The following is a 23,543-nucleotide window of genomic DNA, read 5'->3' on the forward strand; positions in this document are numbered from 1 at the left end:
GAAGTGTTTTACGAGACAAAGACGTAACGCGTTTATGAAAAACTATATTTACTGACCAATTTTCACGGACCCGACTACAAATAAAAACTGATAAAAGTTGCAGCTTTTATTTAAAGTTTTGGTTAGTTATAAGTTAAAATCCTCAGTTAAAATTTAACTGTTTCACAGCGGACAGAAAACAATTTCCTTTTTACGATTTAACATTGTTGTAATAACTTTGTTTCGGATTTTAACTTTCACTCGAAGTTGGGGATACCGTGTTGGGGATATCTTGTTCAACTTGAAAAATACGGTAGTACCAAGGGCATGCACAATTTGTACATGGGAACTATGCCTAAACTCCCAGAGGTCCACTCACTCTTTGAACGGGCAAGGGCCAATTCCAAAACACAACACATGAACTCACGATCAGCAAATGTTTTACTATTACGAAACCATAAAACATTTGCTGATCGTGAGTTCATGTGTTGTGTTTTGGAATTGGCCCTTGCCCGTTCATTTTGTAAATTCCAAATGCTGAGGATAACAGAGTCGGTGGTCAGGGCCACCGAGGAAAAAGATAATCTACTTCGACGAATGTTGTTACACTAATAGATCCGTAAAACTGGTAATAAATAGGGGCGAGATAACAAACTATAACGAAATTTACATATAGCACGTAACAAAGGAGCGTAATTAACAAAATACCGGAGAGCGAAAAGAAAAAGAATACACGATAACAAGTAAGTGAGAAAACGAAAAACAAAAGGAAAAAAATTTGCCCCAACATCCTGGGGGGTTTGGCTGAATTTAACTGATTCAGCAAAATAAATACGAGGAACACTTAAAACTAAGAGTCTACCAATTAGAACCTGGTAATTTGAATCAGTCTCTAAAACTCTCAAGTTTCGATAAACACAGTTTTAAACAGCTTCCTCCAGCAAACATAGCTTAGAAATTGGTCTAGTTAGAGTAGAGTTCTTCGTCTTAATTTCTGCCACACGGACTTTGCCGTCTTGTCCGGGAAAAGTCTTGATAACACGGCCAAGGAGCCATCGTCCTCGCGGGGAGTTGTTCTATAACTAGTTACACACTTCTCAGAAGTGTGCAAGTTTGGAATAGTCTGACAAAGTCAAGATATTGTGATTCACACTTTTCCCCAGTCACGAACCCATTAGTCGTAGACGTACCTGTCTTAGATAAGATTTCCATTTTGTTTTTGATCCCTTGTTGAAGTTCCTTATTTAATTTTTGATAGGGTCAGCAATTTTATGTTATCTTTGCGGCACGTACCAATACTAAATTTGCTGCCCCCTCTTGCCTTCAGAGGATTACCCTAACCTTGTGAATTCTTTTTCGGCCGATTCTCTTAACCCAGTTCGCCTCAGAGCGAGGTCTCTCTGTCAGAAGGACTTCTAATACACTTTCATAAACACTTTTCCTTTTCTTGCTACAATTTAAGAAAGAAAATTGCCATAAGCCATATTTTCCTGGATATCATCTGGCGCTGACGGCTCCGTGTACCACAATATGTTTAACTGTTACAGTAAAAACACTGTCTCTAGCTCGCGTAACCCGCTTTTTTTTGTTTATTTGTTTCATTGGCCTGACTTTGTCAGTTTATTCTACTCTTTCTTACCTCTAAGAAGTGTAGAACTAAGTAAAGAATGAAGCTGGGGAAAAAGTGCGATTTCATCCTGACTTTGTCAGACTATTCCGCACTTCCACACCTCTGAGAAATGTGGAACAAAATAAAGAAAGACAAGTGGCTCTAGGCTGGGAGAAAAGTGCGACATTATCCTGACTTTGTACGAGTATTTCACACTTCCTTACCTCTGAGAAGTGTAGAACTAAGTAAAGAACGACAAAGGCTTCTAGGCTGGGGGAAAAGTGCCAAAAAGTGTGACATCATCCTGACTTTGCTTTGTCAGACTATTCCACACTCCCTCCCTTTCCCCTACCCAGACCACCTATCGGCTCGCTTCGCTCGCAGATGTTTTTTTCGCCCACGCCAGTTTTTTCTCCTTTTTCTCCCAGTGCGGAGCCTGGTCCTGGGCTATTGGGATTTCGACTCGTTATCCTTCAAAATTGTTCAAAATTTTTCTGTTATAATCTCTTGGCAAGCAGCTCTCACAGCCAATGTCTACCATATCTGTTATAAATTATCATGTATGAGCGGGCAGACACTCTGCATATACTTTCCAGGAAAGGAAAGAGGAAGTAAAGAAGTATCGGTGTGCTTTTCCATTGTTGCCAAAGTTGCTTTCCTTCCGTTATATTTTTGAAAAGAGACATACACTCAACTCTCTCTTAACAGACACCTCTATAAGGCAGACAGCTGGTGTTGGTTCCTGCCGTTTTTTGTTATTTTTCTGTATCTATACTCTCTCAGGACACACACCCTTTAAAACCGACAACAGGCACTTTTGAAACCGTCAACGGACACTTAAGAAGTGTTCTATTGAGTGAAAATACGTCAAAAATACATCAAAACAGTATACCATAAATTGCCTTGTTTATTATTTCGCAGACTCTATACTGTGACGCTTTTAGACCTCTAAGCAGTGAACGTTTGTTTGTAATGAGCGCCGATTGTTTGCACAGTGAGAGAATGATCCTACTTTTCTATTACATTGCTCCAATTTTAATTCAGTGTTTTGCGCACAAAAGACATATATTTATTCATTCGCCAGTTTGCAAATAGGTCCAGATTTAGTTTCTTGTACTGGAGTCACATTGTTTGTCTCTCTATAAGCCGGACACCTCTTGAAGACATCACATTTTTTTTCATAGAATTTGTATGACAGCTTTGTACTTCCCTTATTTGCTCTTTACTTCCCCTATTTCCCGGTCTTACTTCTCACGGTATTGGATTTCCAGTTTCTAGCTTTAACAATTCCGGGTCTAACTAGTTTTCAGGGGACTTAATTTTCCGGGTCTTAGTTTTCCGTCTTAGTTTCCTGGGTCTTAGTTTTCCGGGACTTAACTCTATGGAACTTAATTCTTTGCTCAGTATTAGTTTTCCAGGCACCCCTCCACACTGTGTCGAAACTTTATAATTATGATAAAGAAAAGTATCTTATATATTATTTTGAAGAGAATACCCGCGGAAGCCTATCGTTCCCATAGAAGTTCCCATTTTGCAGATAATCTGGTGATTTTTAACAAGACGCCGTCGAAACGCCGGATAAAGACCACAGCTAATCTCTTAAAACTTGAGAAAAATGATCGCGCGAAAGTAGCGATAACCTATCCTTTGTATCAAAGAACATAACAAGGAAGTTTCATAAACAGCAGAACAACGCTGGCACGATACTTGAGAAGCTGGTGTCGTATAACAGCTGAAACACTGAGTGTTTTTAAGCAAAGTAACCGAACACTCGCGAGTACAGACTTCAGCGGCACTCAGTACAAAATGACTGCTCAGAAAGAACGGAAAAAGCCTTCCTTTCCCTTAATTCTTTCTGTTTTGTCTATCGTGTTTTACTGCGCCGGTTTTCTACGAGTAGAATTGGATCTAAACGAACAGAAGAAGAGAATACAAGCTCTTGAAAGCATCGAAGAGACTAAATCACACACCAACATTCTTGACCTCGTAACAAAGAGCAAGGAAATCACTCCTGGTAAGTTTTTGACAAAATTACTAAAAAAAAAAGACTCGACGTTTCAAAACAACATACACAGCCACCATCTACCAAACAAACACGATAGTTTGGCCTTTTATTGTACTGACTGCTGCCGGTTAAATAAGTCTTAAAAGCCACATGTATCTCTAGTCATAATGGCATTTGTTTCAAACGTCGTATTTAACTCTGTTCGCTGTCATTATTCTCAGTAACATAACAATAATTTACTAAAATTCATGCATTAAGTTTGGCAGATGTGAAGTGCGTCGTTTAAAAACCTGGCCTAAGTCGTTCACTGCCGAGCTAAAGGGACTGAACCAGCCATGAAAGATATGACTTGACGCGAAGATGTTTTTTTTTTCTCCTTCTGGTCATAGTTAGTAGAAGAGGCCCGGCAAACATCAAAGTTCAAAACAAGGGTGCTGTAGTTTATGTTAGAAGCTCTCTGACCCTGCACAATCCATTGTTTTTTGTTCACAGATTCTGTGACTGAATAAATTAAGGCGATGTTTCTATTGGTCAGTAAGTTCAAAATGATAGGGATGCGATTAAACGTTGTGCACGTCCCAGGTCCAAAAAAGCTGACAAAAACATATAACAAAGGAGTCTAACGGGTTTCATAGCTATTCCACTATAATAACTATGCTCTGGTTTATCCTAACTGCCGAACCACAAATACGTTAATGTTCATCTGATACCGAGCTAAACAAGCCATCAATAGAGAGAAGAAGTGAGACGTCACGTTACTATGGTAACAACATTTCTGGATCACAACAATGGGGAGCTTAAGGAACAACGACAGCGACGGCAACGAGACTGGTAAAAAAGAAATCGGTTTTTTTAGCAAAACAACAACTTTGCACGTGTATCACAGTTTTTGGTACACTTCTCAGCCGTCGTTGCAGGTCTGCGACTTGAATTTCTAATTTCACGCGCCCGCTTTATGGAGTTGGTGAACACAGAACAAGAAATTTCTTTTAATTTTCTTTTACTAACTCGATACAGTCCTTTCGGATTCAACCCCAGACAATTTCGCCAAGATTCTACAAGTTAAATGAAATTGAATAAGATCGATGAAGTTTGAACAAAGCGAATTCACTTTTTAAAGGAACAGTATCCCGTTACTGCGCATGCACCAAACTTTGATTTTTGGACAGGATGTCCCGAAATCAAAAGATGCGAGGAGAGTAAGAGAACCTTGAAAAATCCGTTTGCATCGCGCTTGGCCGAGTTCAATACTACACTAAAACTTCTCAGGATTACAGATCAATGATATATTGTTCCTGTTAAGTTTTGATTTGGGCCAAATCTGGAGTTTTTGGCGTTACTTTTATTGCCGTTGGCCGGAGGACCAAAAGATGGGAAGCGCTTTGATGCCGAGTGAAGGCTTATTTCTTCTGCTAGCTTCCATACAAGCTCAGATAATTGTGAAAGGAATACGCAGAAGTGAAACAACAACAATAAAGACTGTCAGAAAGAAACCATTGAGACATTGATGTGACTGAGGAGATCTTCTGAAGGGGAGCTTCGTGAAGCAGAATGTTTTGCAACGCGTTAGTAAACTTTTAAATGAATCTCCCTACGGCCGACAAAATCAAACAAACAGGCGCTACATGTTTAGAGAAACTAGTTCCATGAAATCATAATACAATTTTTTGGACTAACCTTTGCGATGATTCATAGCGTTGAGATTGCATTTTTATTTGTGTCTTTCCAACGTTTGAGGCTAGAACGCGAGCAAATCAGGCAGATATTACTGGACTTGGAACAATTGACCTCTGACACGAGTTTCACATTAAGAAAATCTGTTTTTAAAGCGAGCGGAAAGAGATTTTCGGGTCTCGAGGCGGCCCTGCTAGCGATAAAATCGAGATGAGTCTTCCTGCCGCGAGCCAAATTTTAAATAAGACGAAAGATTTCTTCGAAAGTCTAAAATATTGCCTGAGAATATAAACAACAAATCTCCGTCGGCGGTGCGGTCCGGAAGGAAATCTTGTCGAGTCAATTTGACAGCTCCATTGTCTTTTGAAGAAAAAAACAGATGACGCTCGCGCGTGCGCATAACCGGGACACTGTCCCTTTAAGTGACGTTTTCGCTTTGTTGTCATCCAGAAATTTTGCTACCATGGCAATGTGACGTAACGACGTCTCCTCTCTATAAAATCCGCGCTTAAATCTGATGTACAGGTTGGGCATACTGACGGTTATTGTGTCTTTAATCCCAGATTTAAATCTGTTAATTCCACAGAGATTTATCTAAAAGACCCACAGTGTGGCTTGTAGTCTGTATGCCAACCTGGCGCTTCTATCGCGGCAAATTACACAGAATGTTGCTTCTGCTTATTTTGTAATAGGTCTTAGATCCTCTCTCTTAACAAAGCAAAATATGAAAAAATTTCGTTTTTTAGGTATTTTACTAAATGAATATCGTCAATATCATTATATTAAGAAACGTCGTGTTTTAAGACCCGGAAGTCTTGGATGTTAAATCTTGCACTTACATATTGATCGACCTTCCTAACTATCGGGCGCACGGTTATTCAGTGGACATAAAATTAAATCCTGCATGTTTTACGATACATTTAAATCACAGCTAAGCCAGTGAAAAAATATTTTTAATTTCCGCTTTCAGGCAAATCGAAAAAAATTCTTTACCAGACAACCCTATTAATTTCTTTTAAATTCCCTCTCTAGATATTTTTAGGGTGGTAAAACTCGCTATTATTATGAAAGCTTGTATGGTCTTTTTTTGTCCCTCTTCCTTTCAGTATAAACAGAATATTGTTGTAGTGACGAGAATTCTTTACAATGAGAAAAACTTTACTGATTAACAGCTCCTCGAGCGCTCCGAAATATTGGAATCCGGATCATAGAATTCTGGAATGCCCTGAACGACAGTAACTATTGTGTTACATTTCGAATTAAAAAAAGAATCAAATGTTGACAATTTTTTTAAAATTAAAAGCTTCTGCAAAATAGCGTTGGGAGAAAAGCATTAAAAAAAACAAAAACACAAAACAGCAACAACATTAGGCCGCGTCGAGGAACATTCGAGTCTGACCGGAAAATATCCTGTACTGATATCTTTTCAATCGCTGTTAGCATCGCATTCATTTTCAAAACTTTTATTGATGATCATTAAGCTTCGTTTAAGACTATCAAGGGGTATACAATGCCCCAATAAACAATTGTAAGATAATCAATCACTACTTCTTTATTATTTAAGTGCAAGAGGAAGGGAAGGTAATAGACAAGAATGTAGGAAAAATGTAGTGATACAGCTCTGAATAATTATGGTATAAGGCATTTGCCTAAAACAAAAATGCTTGTAAATTATTAGCCAGCGAATACAGCAGTCTCTCTTTGCTCCTCGCCCTAAGGGACGTCTACGCCTCAGCGACAGAAATTCTATATTGATGACGCAAATTAATGCTTACATAACAAATCTGGTCGCCATGGAGTCCCAACTGGAAATTTCTTCGATTTGTTGTTTCTCCTGGTCGATTGTGGTAAAGTTTCGTGTTTTTCTGTGAACGAGCCTCGCTGTTTCTTCTAAAAAAGAATATATTGCACGAATCTTGACTGTTTTTAAGTAGATTCATCCCGTTTGCATTTGACATTTGTGGCCTTTTGTCCTTTTTTCTGTTATTCATAAACAAAAGCAAAAACAACGTAACTTCTACGTTGGACAGAGTTTACGTCATCAGTATGGAATTTCTGTCGCTGAGTCGCAGACGTCACCTAGCGGCAAGGAGCGAGGAGACACGGCTGAATCCGAAGGCCAGTAAATGGTTTGGTGCCCGACTTTCTTTTTTGTTGACAGTGATGGAACAGATTAATGTTGCATTTTCAGACGCTCATTCCGATAACCATCGAAGGGAAAGGCGCAATGCTGATAATATCAAGAACAAGACGGAAAATAAAAACGTAGAAGCAACAATGCTTAAAATTTTGTCAGAGTTAAAACAGCACCACTCATTATCGCAAAGTAGCTCGTGTCTCCCAGGCCCTCCCGGGCCACCAGGTCTGAGGGGGAAGAAAGGGTCCCGTGGAAGAAGAGGACAGAAAGGAGACCAAGGTATCATGGGATCATCCGGAAAGAGCGGCAAGCAAGGTATCATGGGACCTGTAGGTCCGAAGGGTGATGTTGGACTCAAGGGACAAAAAGGAGACATGGGACCTGCAGGCATGCCGGGAGCTAAAGGAGAACCTGGTGAATCGATTTCAGCTCCTGTTATTGCTGTGTCCCCTAAAACACTGACAATTAACGAAGGTGGATCAGCCTCGTTTCAGTGTTCAGTGAGTGGTAATCCTAAACCTGCACTAAAATGGAGTAAACTGAATAGTATGCCACAAATAAGTCCCTCAGTGGTGTCGGGAGGAAAGCTGTTGTTAAAAAAGGTGACGGGATTTGACGCCGGGAAATACAACTGTTCAGCGGTCAATATCTTTGGAAGGGCGAATGCACTGGTACAACTTGTGGTAAATGGTAAGTTTGTTGTGACTTGGGCGATTGTATGGATAGAAGGTCGTCTTTTGTTATTTAAAAATAATACGAACACTACACAAAACTATTCTCACCTTTTTTTTTTTTTTTTTTCTCAAACTAAGTTGCAGCAATAGAAGCCTCAGACACATTTAAATGCTGAAGACTTTTTCTTTTCCATTTACTTTAGTCAATGAGTGCACTAAAATATATAAAAATTTATTGAAGCTGTAGAACGAATAATTCAACGTAAGGAAGGTCATAGCGGTTATAGACGCACGTTTTTTACTTGGGAAAATTAAAGCCTGAAAAATTTAGAAGCGTTCTACCAATTGAGCTAACAAGCCAACCCGGCGGTCCCTGGAGCTGCTTATCTGTCACCGATGTCAAATGTTCGAACTTTCAACAGTGATATTTTTCAGGCTCTCTTTTGGTAACCGGGAAAGCTACGGCTATTACTGCGTTGATCGATATCATCTTTTACATTGTATAATCTCACTTTTTATACTGAACACTGCTTTCTTGGTGTCTTAGGGGCAATTGGCATCTCATTTTATTTATGCAAGACAAAGACAAGGGGTGAACTTCCTCTGTCAAAATATTAAGTGCATATTTCCACAATTTTCACGACTTGTGTTTGCGAAGTAGGAACGGCCTTTGAGTCCCTAGTATATATCACAGAAAACTCTTTCCGAGATAAGCATCGAGTGACGTTAAAAATAGGACACCATTTCCTGGTTTTCTTCCTTTTCACAGAGAATTCGGAGTTTTTTTTATTTACAGTCGTTTTGCTGCGGTTTGAGCACTTCTGTCTAGGCTTTAGTTCAAACTAGTGATGAATTTGTTTCAGTATCGTTCAGATCTCATCATATTTGATACTTATTCTAGTTTCCAAACTTTCACAATGAAAGTAATTTTCTTTGCAGTTCACCCTCATGTTTCCCTTTATCCGGGACCTCATCACACAATTGAAGGAAGTAATTATACTCTCCCATCCTGTCACGTGACTGGGTATCCTGCGCCCGTGGTCTCATGGAGAAAGTCATCCGGTCAATTACCCCAGGAAAGAGTGAAGTACAGCAACAGTGCATTACAAATTCTTCATCTTCGTAAAGATGATTCTGACTTTTACGTCTGTTCAGCATCAAACCTATTGGGACGCGTGGAAAAGAAAACTCTCTTAGTTGTTGTTTCTCCTCCACGATTCACTGTTAAACCACCTGCCACAGTTGTTGCGTGGGTTGGTGGAAGCTTGAAGTTAAAGTGCAGCGCTTCTGGTGATCCACAACCAGTCATCAGGTGGAAAAAACAAGCAGGGCAACTGCCCGTTGGGCGTAGTCAGCAGATCAATGGTTCTTTGGTCATAAGAGAAATTACAATGAGCGATAAAGGGAATTACATATGTGTTGCAGTAAATGCAGGAGTCTTTAAGTCGGAGACTGTTACCTTCACTGAAGTTAAGAAAGGTCTGTTACAAGTCATTTCTATGGTGTTTTCTACTGTGTTAAAGTTACACACTGTTTGAGAAATATAACAAAAGCTAAAGAACAATAACTGAAATTGTTATGTGGCTGAGTCTGTTTTCGCCATGCGATTGGTCAATTTGCGGTCCGTAACTTGCTATACGGACCAAAATTGCAAAGAAAATGCTCATTTCGGAGCTCTAAATCTCTTTACGTCGGAAAAAAGGTTCAAATTCTATCAACCTTGAGGACTTAGATTTTGGCTTTGTCCTTCAACATTTTAAACTGTGTTTATTTGTGAACGAAGGCGATGAAGAAACTAACTCGTAATCTTATCGAAGAGGATTCTAGTCAGTGTTTGAAAATTTTATCGTAGTACACAGTTAAGAATACGAAAATCGACAGACAGAGATTCGAGATATTTTGCCTAAGAGAAAATGAGTAATTCCTTCGACAAATATTATAACAAACATGCCTGCACCCGATCATCTTGACGAGCTTCTTTGTTATTTGCAGTGGTTTTCCAAAGACCAACGAAAGAAAGATAGAAGCGACTCCGAGCCAGACACAATGTCCAGTTTTCAAAAGACTCCAGCGTCACATTGGCGAGTGAATACTTACAGTGCTCTTAGTTTTGACCGAATATACTTAAAAATATGTCTGTAAACCCTGAGGACTGGGATGTTGACTTTGCCTTTCAAGATTTTAACCTAGCTTTTTTCCAACGAGAACAAAGCTGATGTAGAAACTGAATCATAACCTTTCCGTGGAAGAAAATATGGTCCGTGTTTGAAAATTTTAACGCAGATCATGCTTGAAGACGAGAATGAACTGGCAGAAATTCGAGAGGTTTTCCCAAAAAAATTAACCAGCGAATCTTTGACAATGACAACAAACGTACCTTGAAAATCTTCTTTGCCTTTTTTTTTTTTTTTTTTTACAAGGACCAACGGAGGAAAGATGGAAACGACTTCGAGAAAGACACAGTGCCAAATTCACAGTGCCCGGTTTCCAAAATACTCCAGCGTTACATTAAAGAGCTAAAACTTACAGCGCTCTTAGTTTTGACCAAATAAACTTTTTCAACATGGCGAATTTGTTTTCAGTTTCTCGGAAACCCTTTGTTGTGTGCTATTGTTTTCGTGAGCCAATAAAAACTTTCTTTCTTGACGCCTGTCAAATAATTGTCAAATCGCGCGTCCTTCACTTGTTTCCGGTCCCCGAAACTGGAAGAAGCCATATAATAAACATCTTATTAGCCTCGTTTTTGCGTTTTTGCGGTCCGTACTACGGATCCTCGTTTTTTTCCATCGATTTATGGCCCGCGCACTTCGCTATGCAAACACAGGAAAATAGTTTTCTATTGCTTTTATAAAATAAATTTCCCGAGAAAAAACGCAAAACTCTTTGTATGGCACTGATTAAAAAAAAATTCTTACCAGTCGCAAAGTCTTACTTCGGTGTCTCCTAACGAGGGAATTTCCGACGCCATATTGTTTGTTTATCCTTTGTGCGGCGCCCTGCAAAAAATGCGTGCGCGTGTCACACGGTTTGGCATAATTGGTGCTAACAATAGCACTTTTGGCTATTTCGATGGAACCAGCCCCCGGGGGGGGGGCACTCCCTTTTATAAGCCATATAGGTATGTGCCGCCCAAATGAGTAGGGTTTTTGCGCCGTTTGGTCTAAAAACGGGTATAGATTTTGGCCATTTTGGTCTGGAATCGGGTATGGCTTACGACAGAACTACGGTTGAGTATCAATGCGTTCGTCGTTTCAATTCCAAAAGAATAAGAAAGAAAGTGTAAAATACGAATTCGAAGCGGATTTTAAGAAATCTTTTGTTGCGATTTTAATCTCAGCAATGATGATATAAGTTCTATTTTATGTAAACATGTAATGTTGCGTTTAATGACCACCTCCAGGTTTGAAAACGGGTGTGGATTTTAGAGGCCAGGTCTTGAAACTGGTGCAAAAAATGACATTTATTAGTTTGAAAAAGGGTCATGATTTGGAGAACCAGGAGGTACACCCCCACCAAGAATTTCCAGGAGTACCCCCCAGGGGAACTAACTAACCCCATCAGTGGAAAAGGTATCCAGTTACGGTCTCCTACCATGATTATGGTTCCTGGACCACATGAATATAACTATAGCAAGCGTTTTGTTTGTTTCTTCGATTTTTTTCTTTATATTTTCAGGTGCTCTCAGTTCATCCAGTATTCTTGGCAGCCTTGATAGCAAGTACCTTGGCCAGTTGAATTCCTATTTAGACCCAGTCCTTCAGAATCCAGGTCGCAGCAGGTTTGTGAGATGTTGGCACGCTAAGACAGATGGTTGGGCGGCATCAACATTCCACAGCAACTGTGATGGAAAGGGTCCCACTGTAACCATCGTCCAAGTTGGTAGCTACGTATTTGGTGGATACACTGACAAGTCTTGGGGTGGTGAGTATCTGATTTCATAACAGAATTAATCGCAGAAAAAATAATACAGTAGTGTGCACACTTAACAATTTGCCCTGCTAGCTTTGTGACTGGCACTGCTACTTTTGTCACGGACAGTGTTACTAAATAACGTTTCATGTAATGTGACATTCATTTGACTTCTTATTTATTAGTCTTGGCCCAATCCTAGTGGTTATCAGTTATCTGTGTCGCACACAGTTCGTTTTATAGGAAATGTACAGTTTATTGCATATGGTGTACAGCTCTACACTACAGAGTATCACTGAGTATGGTGCCACTGTAACTATTGTTTTTGAAACATCGCTAGTTAAAACCCTGTGCACTGGTAGCCAGATATTTCGAAAACGGAGCTATTCTTCCCAAAAAAAAAACCACATCCACACATAGTGTATACAAATCATTCTCGCCCGTCCACACGGAAATGCTAAGACGATGGTAGGATTAATGGAAGGTGAAATGGTAGGATAGAATCCCTTACAGGGCATGCGCTGTATGACGTATGACATCATTGTTTGAAAAGAAACCTTCGTTTTCTCCCGTCCACACGAAAACGATACGCCGGCGTTTTTAAACAAAAATTCCACTTGGGACTGTTCTCGAAAACCTGCGTTTTTGGTGCCCGAAAAATGCTGTTTCAGTGTGCTTGTGGACGAAAGGCTAAAACGGAGAAAAAATCAATTTGTTTTCAAACACATCCAGGTAGAACTGGACAGGACCTAAGAGCAAGTCAGTAAATATTAAGTGCGGTTACACATAACAACATGGTAAATGTTTAGCGTGGTATAACTAAAGGTTAAATTTCCACTACATGTTGTTTGTAGGTTTGGATAAGTTAGGGACTGGTCAAAAAGTATAGGGGGGGGGGGGGGGGTGGGCCGGAGCATTTGGAAATGTGGTTGATAAAAAACACATGACCCACCCCCTCCCTTCGGCACAAAAATGACTGACCCACCCCTAAAGCAAGGTTGGAAATTGCATGACCCACCCCCTAGTTAAAACATGGATGTTTGGTTTCCTCTAAGGCAATCCCCTTTTTTCTCTTCGTTTACCGTCGAATGCATTTCCTGATATTGGGTCGATCGGTCGGATTGAAAAAAAAAAAACTTCAAAAAAAAATCACAAGAAGTCTCGGAATAGTAGGCCCTGGTACACCAGGAAGACATTAAAAGTTAACATTCACATATTTGGATTAACAAAATGTACAATATACTGTGAAAAATGTTCATGTTTTTGTTCTTGTTTTTCTCTGTGCTGTTACTATGCTCATTTTTCAGATTAAAAGAATTATTTCAAGTGAAAAATGGTATAACTACGTCGTTACCTTTTTTTTAAAAATGCCAAAAATTTGGGTCGGTCGGACGACGGTAAACGGAGAAAAAAAGGATGGCCTAACCTTGTTCTGTGCTTGACAAAATTTGTTGATACACTGCTACAACCAATATCAAAATCACAGAAATCATACCTTTTACTGAAAAGACAAATGTGAAAAACAGAACATTTCTTGTTTCCATGGACGTTATGAGTCTTGACACAAATATACAGCAAAACGAGGGCATATTGAAATTGTCTGTCACAAAGCATATGAAAATTTCTATAAAGACGACCCATTCCTACACATTACTTGCCGGAAATTCTTAGATTAATCCTCAAAGAAAATTTCTTCCACTTCAATGGAAAGCACTACCTACAAAACCATGGAACTGTAATGGGCACAAAGACAGCAGTTTTGATTCCTTTGCCAATATTTTCATGACATATATTGAAACAACAACTCTAAGCAAAACTGTCTTTAGAACAACAGTCTGGAAATGCTACATACACGATATCTTTTCCCTATGGGACATGAGTAAACCTGACATCGAAGCCTGCATTGAACAAGCAAACTTACATCACCCAACTATTAAATTCATGGCCGAAACATTTGACACTGAGATGCAGCATTTTTAGACACGGTCGTATACAAAGGCACAAGATTCAAGAAAAAATCTATCCTTGATGCAAAGACACATTTTAAACAAACGGAAACCTTCTTGCACACACATTTCACCTCGTGTCACCCTCCAAGTGTTAAAAAAGATTTGTCAAAGGAGAAGCCTTGAGAATCCTACAAAAAAACTCCTCAGAAACAACCTTTGAGGAAAATAATTCAAATTTAAAAAAAAAAAAACGCTTGATGGACGGAGGCTACCCACAAACTTTGATAGAAGACCTACTATCAGAAATAAAATTTACAAAAACGAGTCTAAACTCCTAAAACAAAACATACAAGGAGGAAAAAGAAATATTGCCATTTGTGACACAATACCAGCCCGCAGTGTCTACTTTAAAGGAAGCTTGAATAATAAAAATGGAATCTTATACAAAACCAGCCATAACTTTAATAAATTTTTAAAGAACCACCAATCATTTCCTTACAAAAAAGGAAAATCATTAAAGGACATGCTCGTTAGAGCAAAAAAAAAAAGGTTAACAAAGGGTTCACGGGATGTGCGGCCTGTCACCCGTTGCATTTTTCTCACACAACAGGTTTGTGAGTATTTTAGCAATTTAATTCCAGCTGCCTGTGTTTTATATAACGAGTGTGGTCAACTGTCTCGTTAGTAGTTAGTGCTTATCTATGTAATAAAATAGGATGACCCACCCCCTAAGGGTAGTTGAAAATTGCACGACCCACCCCTTGCACAAGGCTCAAAACCTCATGACCCACCCCCCCCCCCCCCCCCCTATACTTTTTGACCAGTCCCTTAGTACCACGTTAAAATGTTACGGGCACTTTCTTTGTTCTTTTTGACGTATCTGTGGATAATCCCCATCTAGTATTTATTTTGGCAAAGACCGATAACTTGCACTGCCCCCATTTGCCGTGGTAAAAGGTTTATTCATTTATAATACTTGTTAAATTAAAATTTGTTCAACTGTTTAGAATTGTACAGGACACAACATTTAAATAAAAAAGGACACAAAATATATACAGGGAATGGCGAATAATAAAGTGACCAGAATAGAAAAGAATTGAACAATTGTTCAATTTTTTTAACCCTTTGGCGAAGGCCAGTTATGAGGGAAAAACCACATTTTGACCAAATATTTTTTGAACAGTTTTTCGGCCAGTTAACAGTGAGTGAGCATAGAAATGGATAAGAAAGAGATTTCCAACACTAATACTGAAGAACCATGATAATTTTCTGCTAATTGGATGTAATTTTAAACAACTTTTTTGTTTTTCGCGCATAGCGGATCTACTTCGATCTTTTTTCTCGCTCTCTTCTCTTTCCCTTTGCCTTTCTTTCTTTTTATAGCCAGTTTTGTTGCCCACCTTATCGTCTTTCTTTCACATGCAATTTTGACTGCCTTTCTTTCCAAGAAAGGGACAAATTTAGTCAGCAACGAGTAGCAGGTAAATAGCAAAATTGGCAGTGAAATTTTTCGCCAAATATTGCTTGTTTTTTGTCTGCAACTCTGTTAGGATTGGTCAAAATTTTCTAAGTGAGGCACCAGTGGAAAGATCTATCCTCGCTTATTTTGCTAATTACCATATTAGTAGCTTAAATGGGTAGTTATGGACCAAAAACGACCAAACCGGATTTCAAACAGTTAAGCAGTTTTATGTGACACTGACTTCGTATCAATAAATGAATTAACATTACTGTTGTCAAAACAAGTGAGTAGAAAAAAGAAAACTTGCAATAACATAAATTATTTCCCGTATCTTGAATTGGCAACTAGCCTAGTTGGAGACTAGTTTGACTTCAGTTGGTCTTATTGTTCATATTGGTAAAAACCAAACTTGAACAAAGAATCTATTTGTAGTTTGTGTTCCTGCAAAATGAAAACAGATATTGAATTTTTTTCTATAGAGAGAGGAGGAACGGATGTTTTCGCAGGCTATACATATTGTAGCTTTCACATTTTAGCTTTCACCTTCTTGGTCAGCACCCGTTAACATCCGTCGAAACATCGGATGATCTGACGGTTTGTTTCGAGGTCTTGTCTTGCTTTTTCGATCATCCCTCGATTGATTCAACCCAAAGAAGCTACTGCATCCGTTTGGAAATGATGTTTTAATGTTTCGCCTCGATCAAGCCTCTCAGCGCAAGAGTAACATCTCGGATGGAATGGTATTCAAGAAGAATTACACAAACAAGCAAATAAAACTCAAATGAACAGCTGCCCCATCTAACAACGTTTTCAAAATATTGGTGGGAATAATAGAAAATTATCCATGCGGTAATGTCTGTCTCTGTCGAATAATAATGAATGCTTGCAACAACATCAACAACAGCAACAACAACAACAACTTTATTTCAGCACCCTACATAGATTTACATGATACAAAAAAATAGATATAAATATGGAGAGAGTATAGGGTGCCCATAATAACCATTGAGGGCTAAGAGGATGGGTCAGCCTTACTAAGGTTATTAATAAATGATTATATTAAAGGGTCGGGTACCACACACCACACACAGCTACACAAAAGATTCACAAAAGAAAAAAAAACTAGTGGAAAAAGAAAGACAGCAAAAGAAAGCTAAATATGCCAGTATTAAATGAGGGAAAGACAAAGCTCGTACTAAGCTGTCTGGTAATTTCCCGGGGGGGGGGGGGGAAGGGTGGGTGGGTAGTTAACAAATTTTTATACGGGGAGGCTACGTCCGAGGTCCAACCCTTACCCTTTTTTATAAAATAACTGAGATAGTACGCGTGATCTGATTGGTCAAAAACCTATGGTTTATTATACCGGTAAACCCATAGAAAAAGGCATCCGGACCACGAGCCATAAACAAAATCCGCTATTGATCTGCAAACAACGATTTTAGAAAGGCTAAAAAAACAGAACAAGTTACTTACCGTAGCCCTTCTTAATATAAAAAGCGTTGGTTTACACATTTTATTACTGAGGGTCACAATCGCGACTGCCATAGCTTTAGAGGTTATGAAGTACAAAGCTGGAAAGCAGTTTACACTTCACGACGATGCCAAATCGCAGAGAAAGACAACAACTGTGTGAATTTCTGGTGTAGAAAGTCTCTAGGAAAACTTAACCATGTGCCAACCAGCAACAAAACGGATAGTTTTAGCATTCTTGATTTATTTTATGTCAAAATTAAATTCCTTAATGAAAGAAATTGTTCCAAAAAGAGACCTGATCAAGATATGATACAAAATCGGCCGCTGTAGGTTGTAAACAAGCTGCCAACGATGATGAAAGATGTCAGAGTTTCGGGCTGGTTTTTTCCAACATTTGCACAAATTATTCGGTGATATCGATGCCATAACCTACCTCAAACTACCTGGCTTCACAAACCGACAAATATTAGCGCCAATATGTGGCTACGGCAAAGAAACCTTTCTTCACCACTGACATATTTCCATCGGGCGCTGTACGTGCCGGTATAAAGTTACATGCGACAACTTCGTAAATGCAGCCACGTCGTTACCGCAGCATTTCTTGATCATAATAAAGTCCAGAAAACAGATCTTAAACCACTGCGGCTTGTAAAAAGTGAATGAAGTCCTCCATTACAATAACTGCCAGTTCCGTCTGTAAGCACGAAATTTTTACGGATCGACTAAACAAAATACAGCTGCGTACAGTCTGATGTTCAATTAATTTCTACTTCTGTAGTAAACAAACCATGAACGTATTCTTTCATTGTACGTTCGCATGAATATGTGTTCACTTTTCCTGTAAAACAGCTTTCATTAGTTATCATGTAATGAGCGCAAAAACTCGTGTTTTGAAGTGCTGTTGTTTGTTGTTTGACTGAACTGAGTTTTGAGAAAGTTCAGCGCTATTAAATCGTGAATCATGATTGGCTTATGATGACTTTAGAGAGAAGACATGACTTGATCACGGTACTAAAAGCATATTTTTTTACCTAAAAGACTCCATTCTACTAAAAGTTATTTTATAAAAGCAATAGACCACACTTTCTATGGGTTTACCGACGTGATAACCCACTTGGGATGTTGGGAGAACACTCGAAAAGCTTGTAAATCACTCGCCTTCGGCTCGTGATTTACAAGCTTTTCTCGTGTTCTCCCAACATCCCGCGTGGGTTATCACGACGATAAACCCATAGAAAGTGTGGTCTATTGCTTAAATATACCATTTTTCACGAAAAAGGTACCCCTATCGTATAACTTCTGTTGAAAAATGTCACCCCTTTTACATACCTCGTTTAGAACATTACATCGAATGCATTGTCATTTAAATAGGAATCAGTCACAAAAATAGAACGTTTCCCCGACTTTATAAAGTCATAAAATTCATCTGTTCGGCCCTTTGGGCCATTTCACCGACCCAAATGACAGATTTTCCTACCCTTTCATATACCTCAACTGGTAAAATTCCTACCCTTTTATATACCTGAAGCCTGAAAAAAGTACCCCTTTTGGGCGGAGCTTCCCCGTATAGGACCTTAAAGGGAGTACCACCCCCCTCCCCCGAGGGATAATTTATATACCACCACCCCTCCCCCCGGGGAATAATTTTTATCCTGTTTCATCTACTGAAGAAACCCAGAAGCTAATCGACGATTTGAGACTCGAAATACCGTAAAATTTTCCTGCTACAAGGTAAGCAAAGTCTTTGGAGGCACATTTGAGAAGTAGCTGTATTATTATATACAAAGTGGGCCGTTGACCCAATCTTCCCTTAGTTGCTAAGGAAGCAAAACTTAATAATAACATGTACCGATTAAAGTCTCGGTACTCCCACCCCTTTCATATTGAAGCCTCACCATAGGGATAAAGCACTAGAAGTCTAGAAGCCTTAGAAAACTCAGGGGAAAGGGGAGGATGGTGGGGGCACATCGTACACCAAGCCAAGCGCATAGCCCTACTAATGTCATTTGCTTTGTTCGTTGGCACAAGTAAACCTCTGTGAGATCTTAACAGTGTCCATAGAATCAGTAATCGACAGTTGGGTACGCGTAAGTAGGCAGTTGTTCAAACAAAGGCTGAAACGATCCTGCTTCATGGTGCTTCTTGAGTCATCGGGGGATGAAAAAAGGAATGCCCCGGATGCTACAACTGGTGTTCAATAAAATCTTAACTTTTCCACTTGACCAATTTTGGGTTAGAAAACATGGCTGCGGTGGTGGTAGGGAAGGGGGTGTGGGCGAAGCCACCCTGCTATCTACATTAAAGGCAATTCTGTTTCAGGAAAACAACTATTACTGTGGCTGAGTTTCTCTGCATGGTAAGCATATTTTGCATAGTATTGCCAAAATTCGCCATAGCAGTGACTATAATATTGTAATTGATCAATAATAATGTAATAGTAATGATTATAATATTATAATTTGCATTGTTTGACAAAGTAACATTTTTAAACTTTCAGTATTCCGAACATCTACTGTTGTAAATAGTAGCATTAACATTAGTACATGACATTTAGCTTGCAGCAGAGAACTTGAGCAGGAGAAAAGAATCCCAATTTCCATCAGGTACTGTACAGAACCTCTGTTAACAGACACTAAACTGGATTCACAACAATTTCTATGTTAAAAATCTGCATTTACAAACTATTGTAAGTAAAGACATCTTTTGTTGGTAACAAACATCCATACAGAGGTACATGATAGATCATAGCTAGCAAATACTCCTCTCTCCAGCCACACGGCTGAACAGATGCCTTCACAAGCAGTGTAATTCCAGTGTAATTTGGTCAACACTTTGATACTGAATAAGAGAACAAAAATTAACGCATAGAGGGAAAAAGGAGGATTGAGAGTGCACCAAAAATCAATCCACCAGTCAAATCACACAGTCAATAATGCACATAGAAAACGGAAGGGACGGTTATTGATGATCAAACAAGGATAAACAATCTTTCTGTTGAATAATTACTTTTCCATGTCCGTTTTTGCTTCATGAAATTAAGGGTGTCTAAAAACACGACGACCTAGAAAACGAAGACCTACGACCTAGAAAACAACGACCTAGAAAACGACGACCTAGAAAGCGACGACCTAGAAAACGACGACCTAGAAAGCGACGACCTAGAAAACGATGACCTAGAAAACAACGACCTAGAAAACGACGAACTAGAAAACAACGACCTAGAAAACGACGACCTAGAACACGATGACCTAGAAAACGACGACCTATTTAACGACGACAGGGATGGGGTAGCTCGAAGGATTAAGGGGTTAGAGGGGTACAGAAGGCGGGAAATAAGAGGACGATAGGAGGGAATTATGAAGGGGTGAGAGGTGGGCGAAGAAGGAAAATTACAGAAAAATAGTAAATATTATTTGTAAAAAAAAGGCTAAGGGTATGAAGCCAAGGAAAAAAAGGTGGAAATGGAAATGCAAGGTACGCGAGGTCTTTCCTCTGTTTCGTTTATCAAACACGCGTTGCCTGTTATTGATAGATTTATTTGATGACAAGAATTGTATTAGCTTATTGTGTTTCAAACCAGTTTTTCAGTAGAATCGAAGCGGGAAAAAAAATAATTTACAGTCTGTCTATAAATCCGCCTACCTGAAGAAGCTGTTAAAGGAATTTGCTAACCTGTAAAGTGCGATTGTTGTAACGACCCGCCAGAGAAGTAAGCCTTACATTGAAGTTTTCTGAATTTAGCTACGAGATTAAGACGATTTGTGTTTGTTCTGATTGCGACTTATAAATGTATTTCTTTTAGATCGAATAATTATTAAAGCTTGGTGGTCATTTGAGCTAACAAGTTTCCTAAGGAAACACTCTCCCCCTCTAGAATCGGCTGGGGTGTTTACTGATTAAAAGTATATCGGGTTATTTTTCATGAGCGATCCCGGAGTGTGTTAATAAAGAAGAGGTTTGGGGAACGAAGTATTTCTAAAAGTCAAAATTTGGGAAATTTTCACGTTTAGGCGGAGATGCTCGATTGATTTATTGATTAACGTAAACCTTCGTTACATGTACCCCGCGAGATACCTACATCTATTGTTCTTGCGTTATTTTCATAACGCGGTTTATAAAACCGTCTCTCGAATTTTTAAACAGCAGTTACAGAGTGCCTAGTGTGGTCGCAGGAGCTATTGTTTTGTCTTGGACAATGCATTGTGCATTGCGTGAAAGTGATGGAAGAATTAAAGATGAACCGAAGTGAAATTTTTAATTTTGCTCTGCGGCGTTGTCTCTATTTCACATGATGTAATAATTTATTTGTGAACAATTCAAAAGTTCTACCGGAGATCTCACTGCATATATACCACGCTATCGGACCTGTGAGGAAACAGAAACTCCTAGGATGATAAGATTCAAATCTTACGGTTCAAATACAGTTCAAATCTTATGACATGTCAACCTTCATTGTGTCCTACACAATATTTCCCAATTCTCGTTACCGGTATGCTGCCGTTTCATGTATGGAAAGGTACGAGAAAATGTTGAAGCCCTTCTTTCTTTATTTTCAAAATATAAACTGTTCGTTTACGGTATTGAGATGTGAACAAAAACGGCACGCCTGATTTATTTCCTGTTTGATTTATGTGGGCTTGAACTTCCCGCTATAAACGACGAGGTCATTTAGATTTGATGGAAATTTGTTTAAAATGATATCAGGATAATAAATAGGTCAAAGCAAAGCTTTTGCTTCCAGTAGTCAGTCAGGTTGAATCATGACTTTATTGACCATACTAAAGGAAAATTTGACTCGAAAAACTTTTTTAGTGGAGCTCTCACGCGCTCGCGCAAAGGGAGCACAATTGGTAACAAATTTGGTTACCTTTGCATGGGCGCCATTCCATTCAATCAAAACGTCTGGTTTAAAATTTTGGCAACTTCCATGCAGTACCGAATGGAACAGTATTTTCGCAATATATACCCAAATTTTCGAAAATTATCATCGGGAAGTTTTCTTTCCGCATTCAACTTTGCTCCCGAATGTAAAAATAAAATTTGTGGTTGAATGGTTCGCATTTCGGATAAGTTTCCGGAAGTCTGGGAGCTTTTCCGGGAAAATACTGTACCAATTGCCGCTGTTTCTAAAGTTTATTAAGTTTTGGGTGAATGGAAAGCGCCCAAAATGCCTCCAAGAAATTTGGGTTCTGAAACAATCGTCCGCACGTACTACGATGTGCAAAAAAGTGTGCTGCACGTGCAAATTAAACCTATTGACCTTAGCATTACTTATAACTAGCCCCGGGTAACTAGCGACTATGAGCGATTTGCGTGGGTGTTTGGCTCGTTTGATAAGATTACGCTGAGATTTGCTATGAATATGCTATTTTGGTTTTGTCCGAGGAAGGGGCGTTTCACACACTTCTATTAAGCCCCCCCCCCTCCCCGCGTTTTTTTTAGGTCGTCGTTTTCTAGGTCATCGTTTTCTAGGTCGTCGTTTTCTAGGTCATCGTTTTCTAGACACCCTGAAATTAATGGCATCTGCTCTACTTTATCGACTGACAGAGCATTTTCTTTCTTTCTAGAATGACATGCCTTTACTGCAAAATAAGTTGAAGGAGCAATTACAGCAGAAGAGGCTTTAATGTGCACTTATAAACTAATATTCTAGCTAAACCTCAAAGAACTCAGGGAGTGGGGATTTTTACAGAGAGGGAAGGGCTAATGCAGATGGGAACATACCATTTCAAAATTCTCTGGACCCTCCCCTTTCAGTTTTTAAAAGACATTTTTGACGAAACAACAAGAAGCCCAGTCAAAACGCTGAGGGGCACTTAATTTGAATAAAAAATTTATTCCAACATTCATTCATTTTAATGTACTGTTAAGGAAAAGTTTTAAAAAATCTTGAACAAATCCACTGACCTGATGGGCAACCTTTCCCAAGAAATAACTTGTAGACATCATATAGATGAAGACTCCATAGTATCAATGGCTTCCAACCAAAGTGCATTTTCATTTGCAACCTTAATTAAATTATATTACAAAGCATAAGATAAATAAGCCTAAATAAATAAATAAATAAATATTATTAAATAAATAGCAATATTGATCCTTCTCCTTAAATGTGAAATGTAAGTATGGCGATTTTTACACCGAGTCTACACTGTACATGTACTCAATAAGGAACGTGATAATGTATATTGTCACCTAGCTTGGTGATCTGGGGCCATTCAAAGGATGTTATTCAGTAACATCCACGTGAAAGGTCCTTTACCCCCGCGGAGTAAGAAGAGGCTTGAAACTTCAAAACATCCTTTAAACGGAGACAGTCACATCTTCTTGTTTGAATCAATCGAAGGATGATCGAAAAAGCAAGACAAGACCTCGAAACAAACATCAGATCATCAGACAAATCAGAGTATACGATCGAAGCAGAAGCATACATGAGTCACAGGTAAATATATCCCACGAGGCGAGCCTTACGTCATACGTTTACGAAATCCGACCGAAGATTAAAGGGCCTTTCGAAGGATGTTAACGAGTGCTGACCGTTTATAAAGAGAAGGAACAAAATTGGCCCCAGAACAGTGCCCTGGGGGACACCGGATAGTACAGGTGCCCACTTGGACGAAGCACCATTTACCACCACACGTTGCCTCCTACCAGAGAGAAAAGACCGCAGCCAGT

The 23,543-nt window shown here is 39.2% G+C and overlaps 3 protein-coding genes and 1 pseudogene across 3 annotated transcripts in view; all 4 read left to right on the forward strand.

The window, feature by feature from the left end:
- Positions 1-27, forward strand: part of LOC140936604 (uncharacterized) — a 21,495-nt pseudogene extending 21,468 nt beyond the window's left edge.
- The window catches only part of LOC140938867 (uncharacterized), a 145,910-nt gene that overhangs the window by 46,590 nt on the left and 75,777 nt on the right, over positions 1-23,543 (forward strand). Inside the window, exon 4 of the mRNA XM_073388393.1 lies at positions 11,754-11,996. Coding sequence (XP_073244494.1) covers positions 11,754-11,996 — 243 coding nt within the window. The remainder of the gene's footprint in view (positions 1-11,753; positions 11,997-23,543) is intronic.
- On the forward strand, positions 3,395-8,228 carry LOC140936605 (uncharacterized). Its single transcript, XM_073386102.1, has 3 exons — positions 3,395-3,602; positions 7,429-8,120; positions 8,217-8,228. The coding sequence occupies exons 1-3, from the start codon at positions 3,395-3,397 to the stop codon at positions 8,226-8,228; spliced, it is 912 nt and encodes a 303-aa protein (XP_073242203.1).
- Positions 8,912-9,671, forward strand: LOC140938869 (roundabout homolog 1-like). The gene has a single exon (XM_073388394.1). It carries the CDS (start codon positions 8,927-8,929, stop codon positions 9,614-9,616), a length of 690 nt encoding a protein of 229 aa, XP_073244495.1. The 5' UTR covers positions 8,912-8,926; the 3' UTR covers positions 9,617-9,671.

Source organism: Porites lutea, chromosome 5 (assembly GCF_958299795.1).
Source record: "Porites lutea chromosome 5, jaPorLute2.1, whole genome shotgun sequence".
NCBI lineage: Eukaryota > Metazoa > Cnidaria > Anthozoa > Scleractinia > Poritidae > Porites > Porites lutea.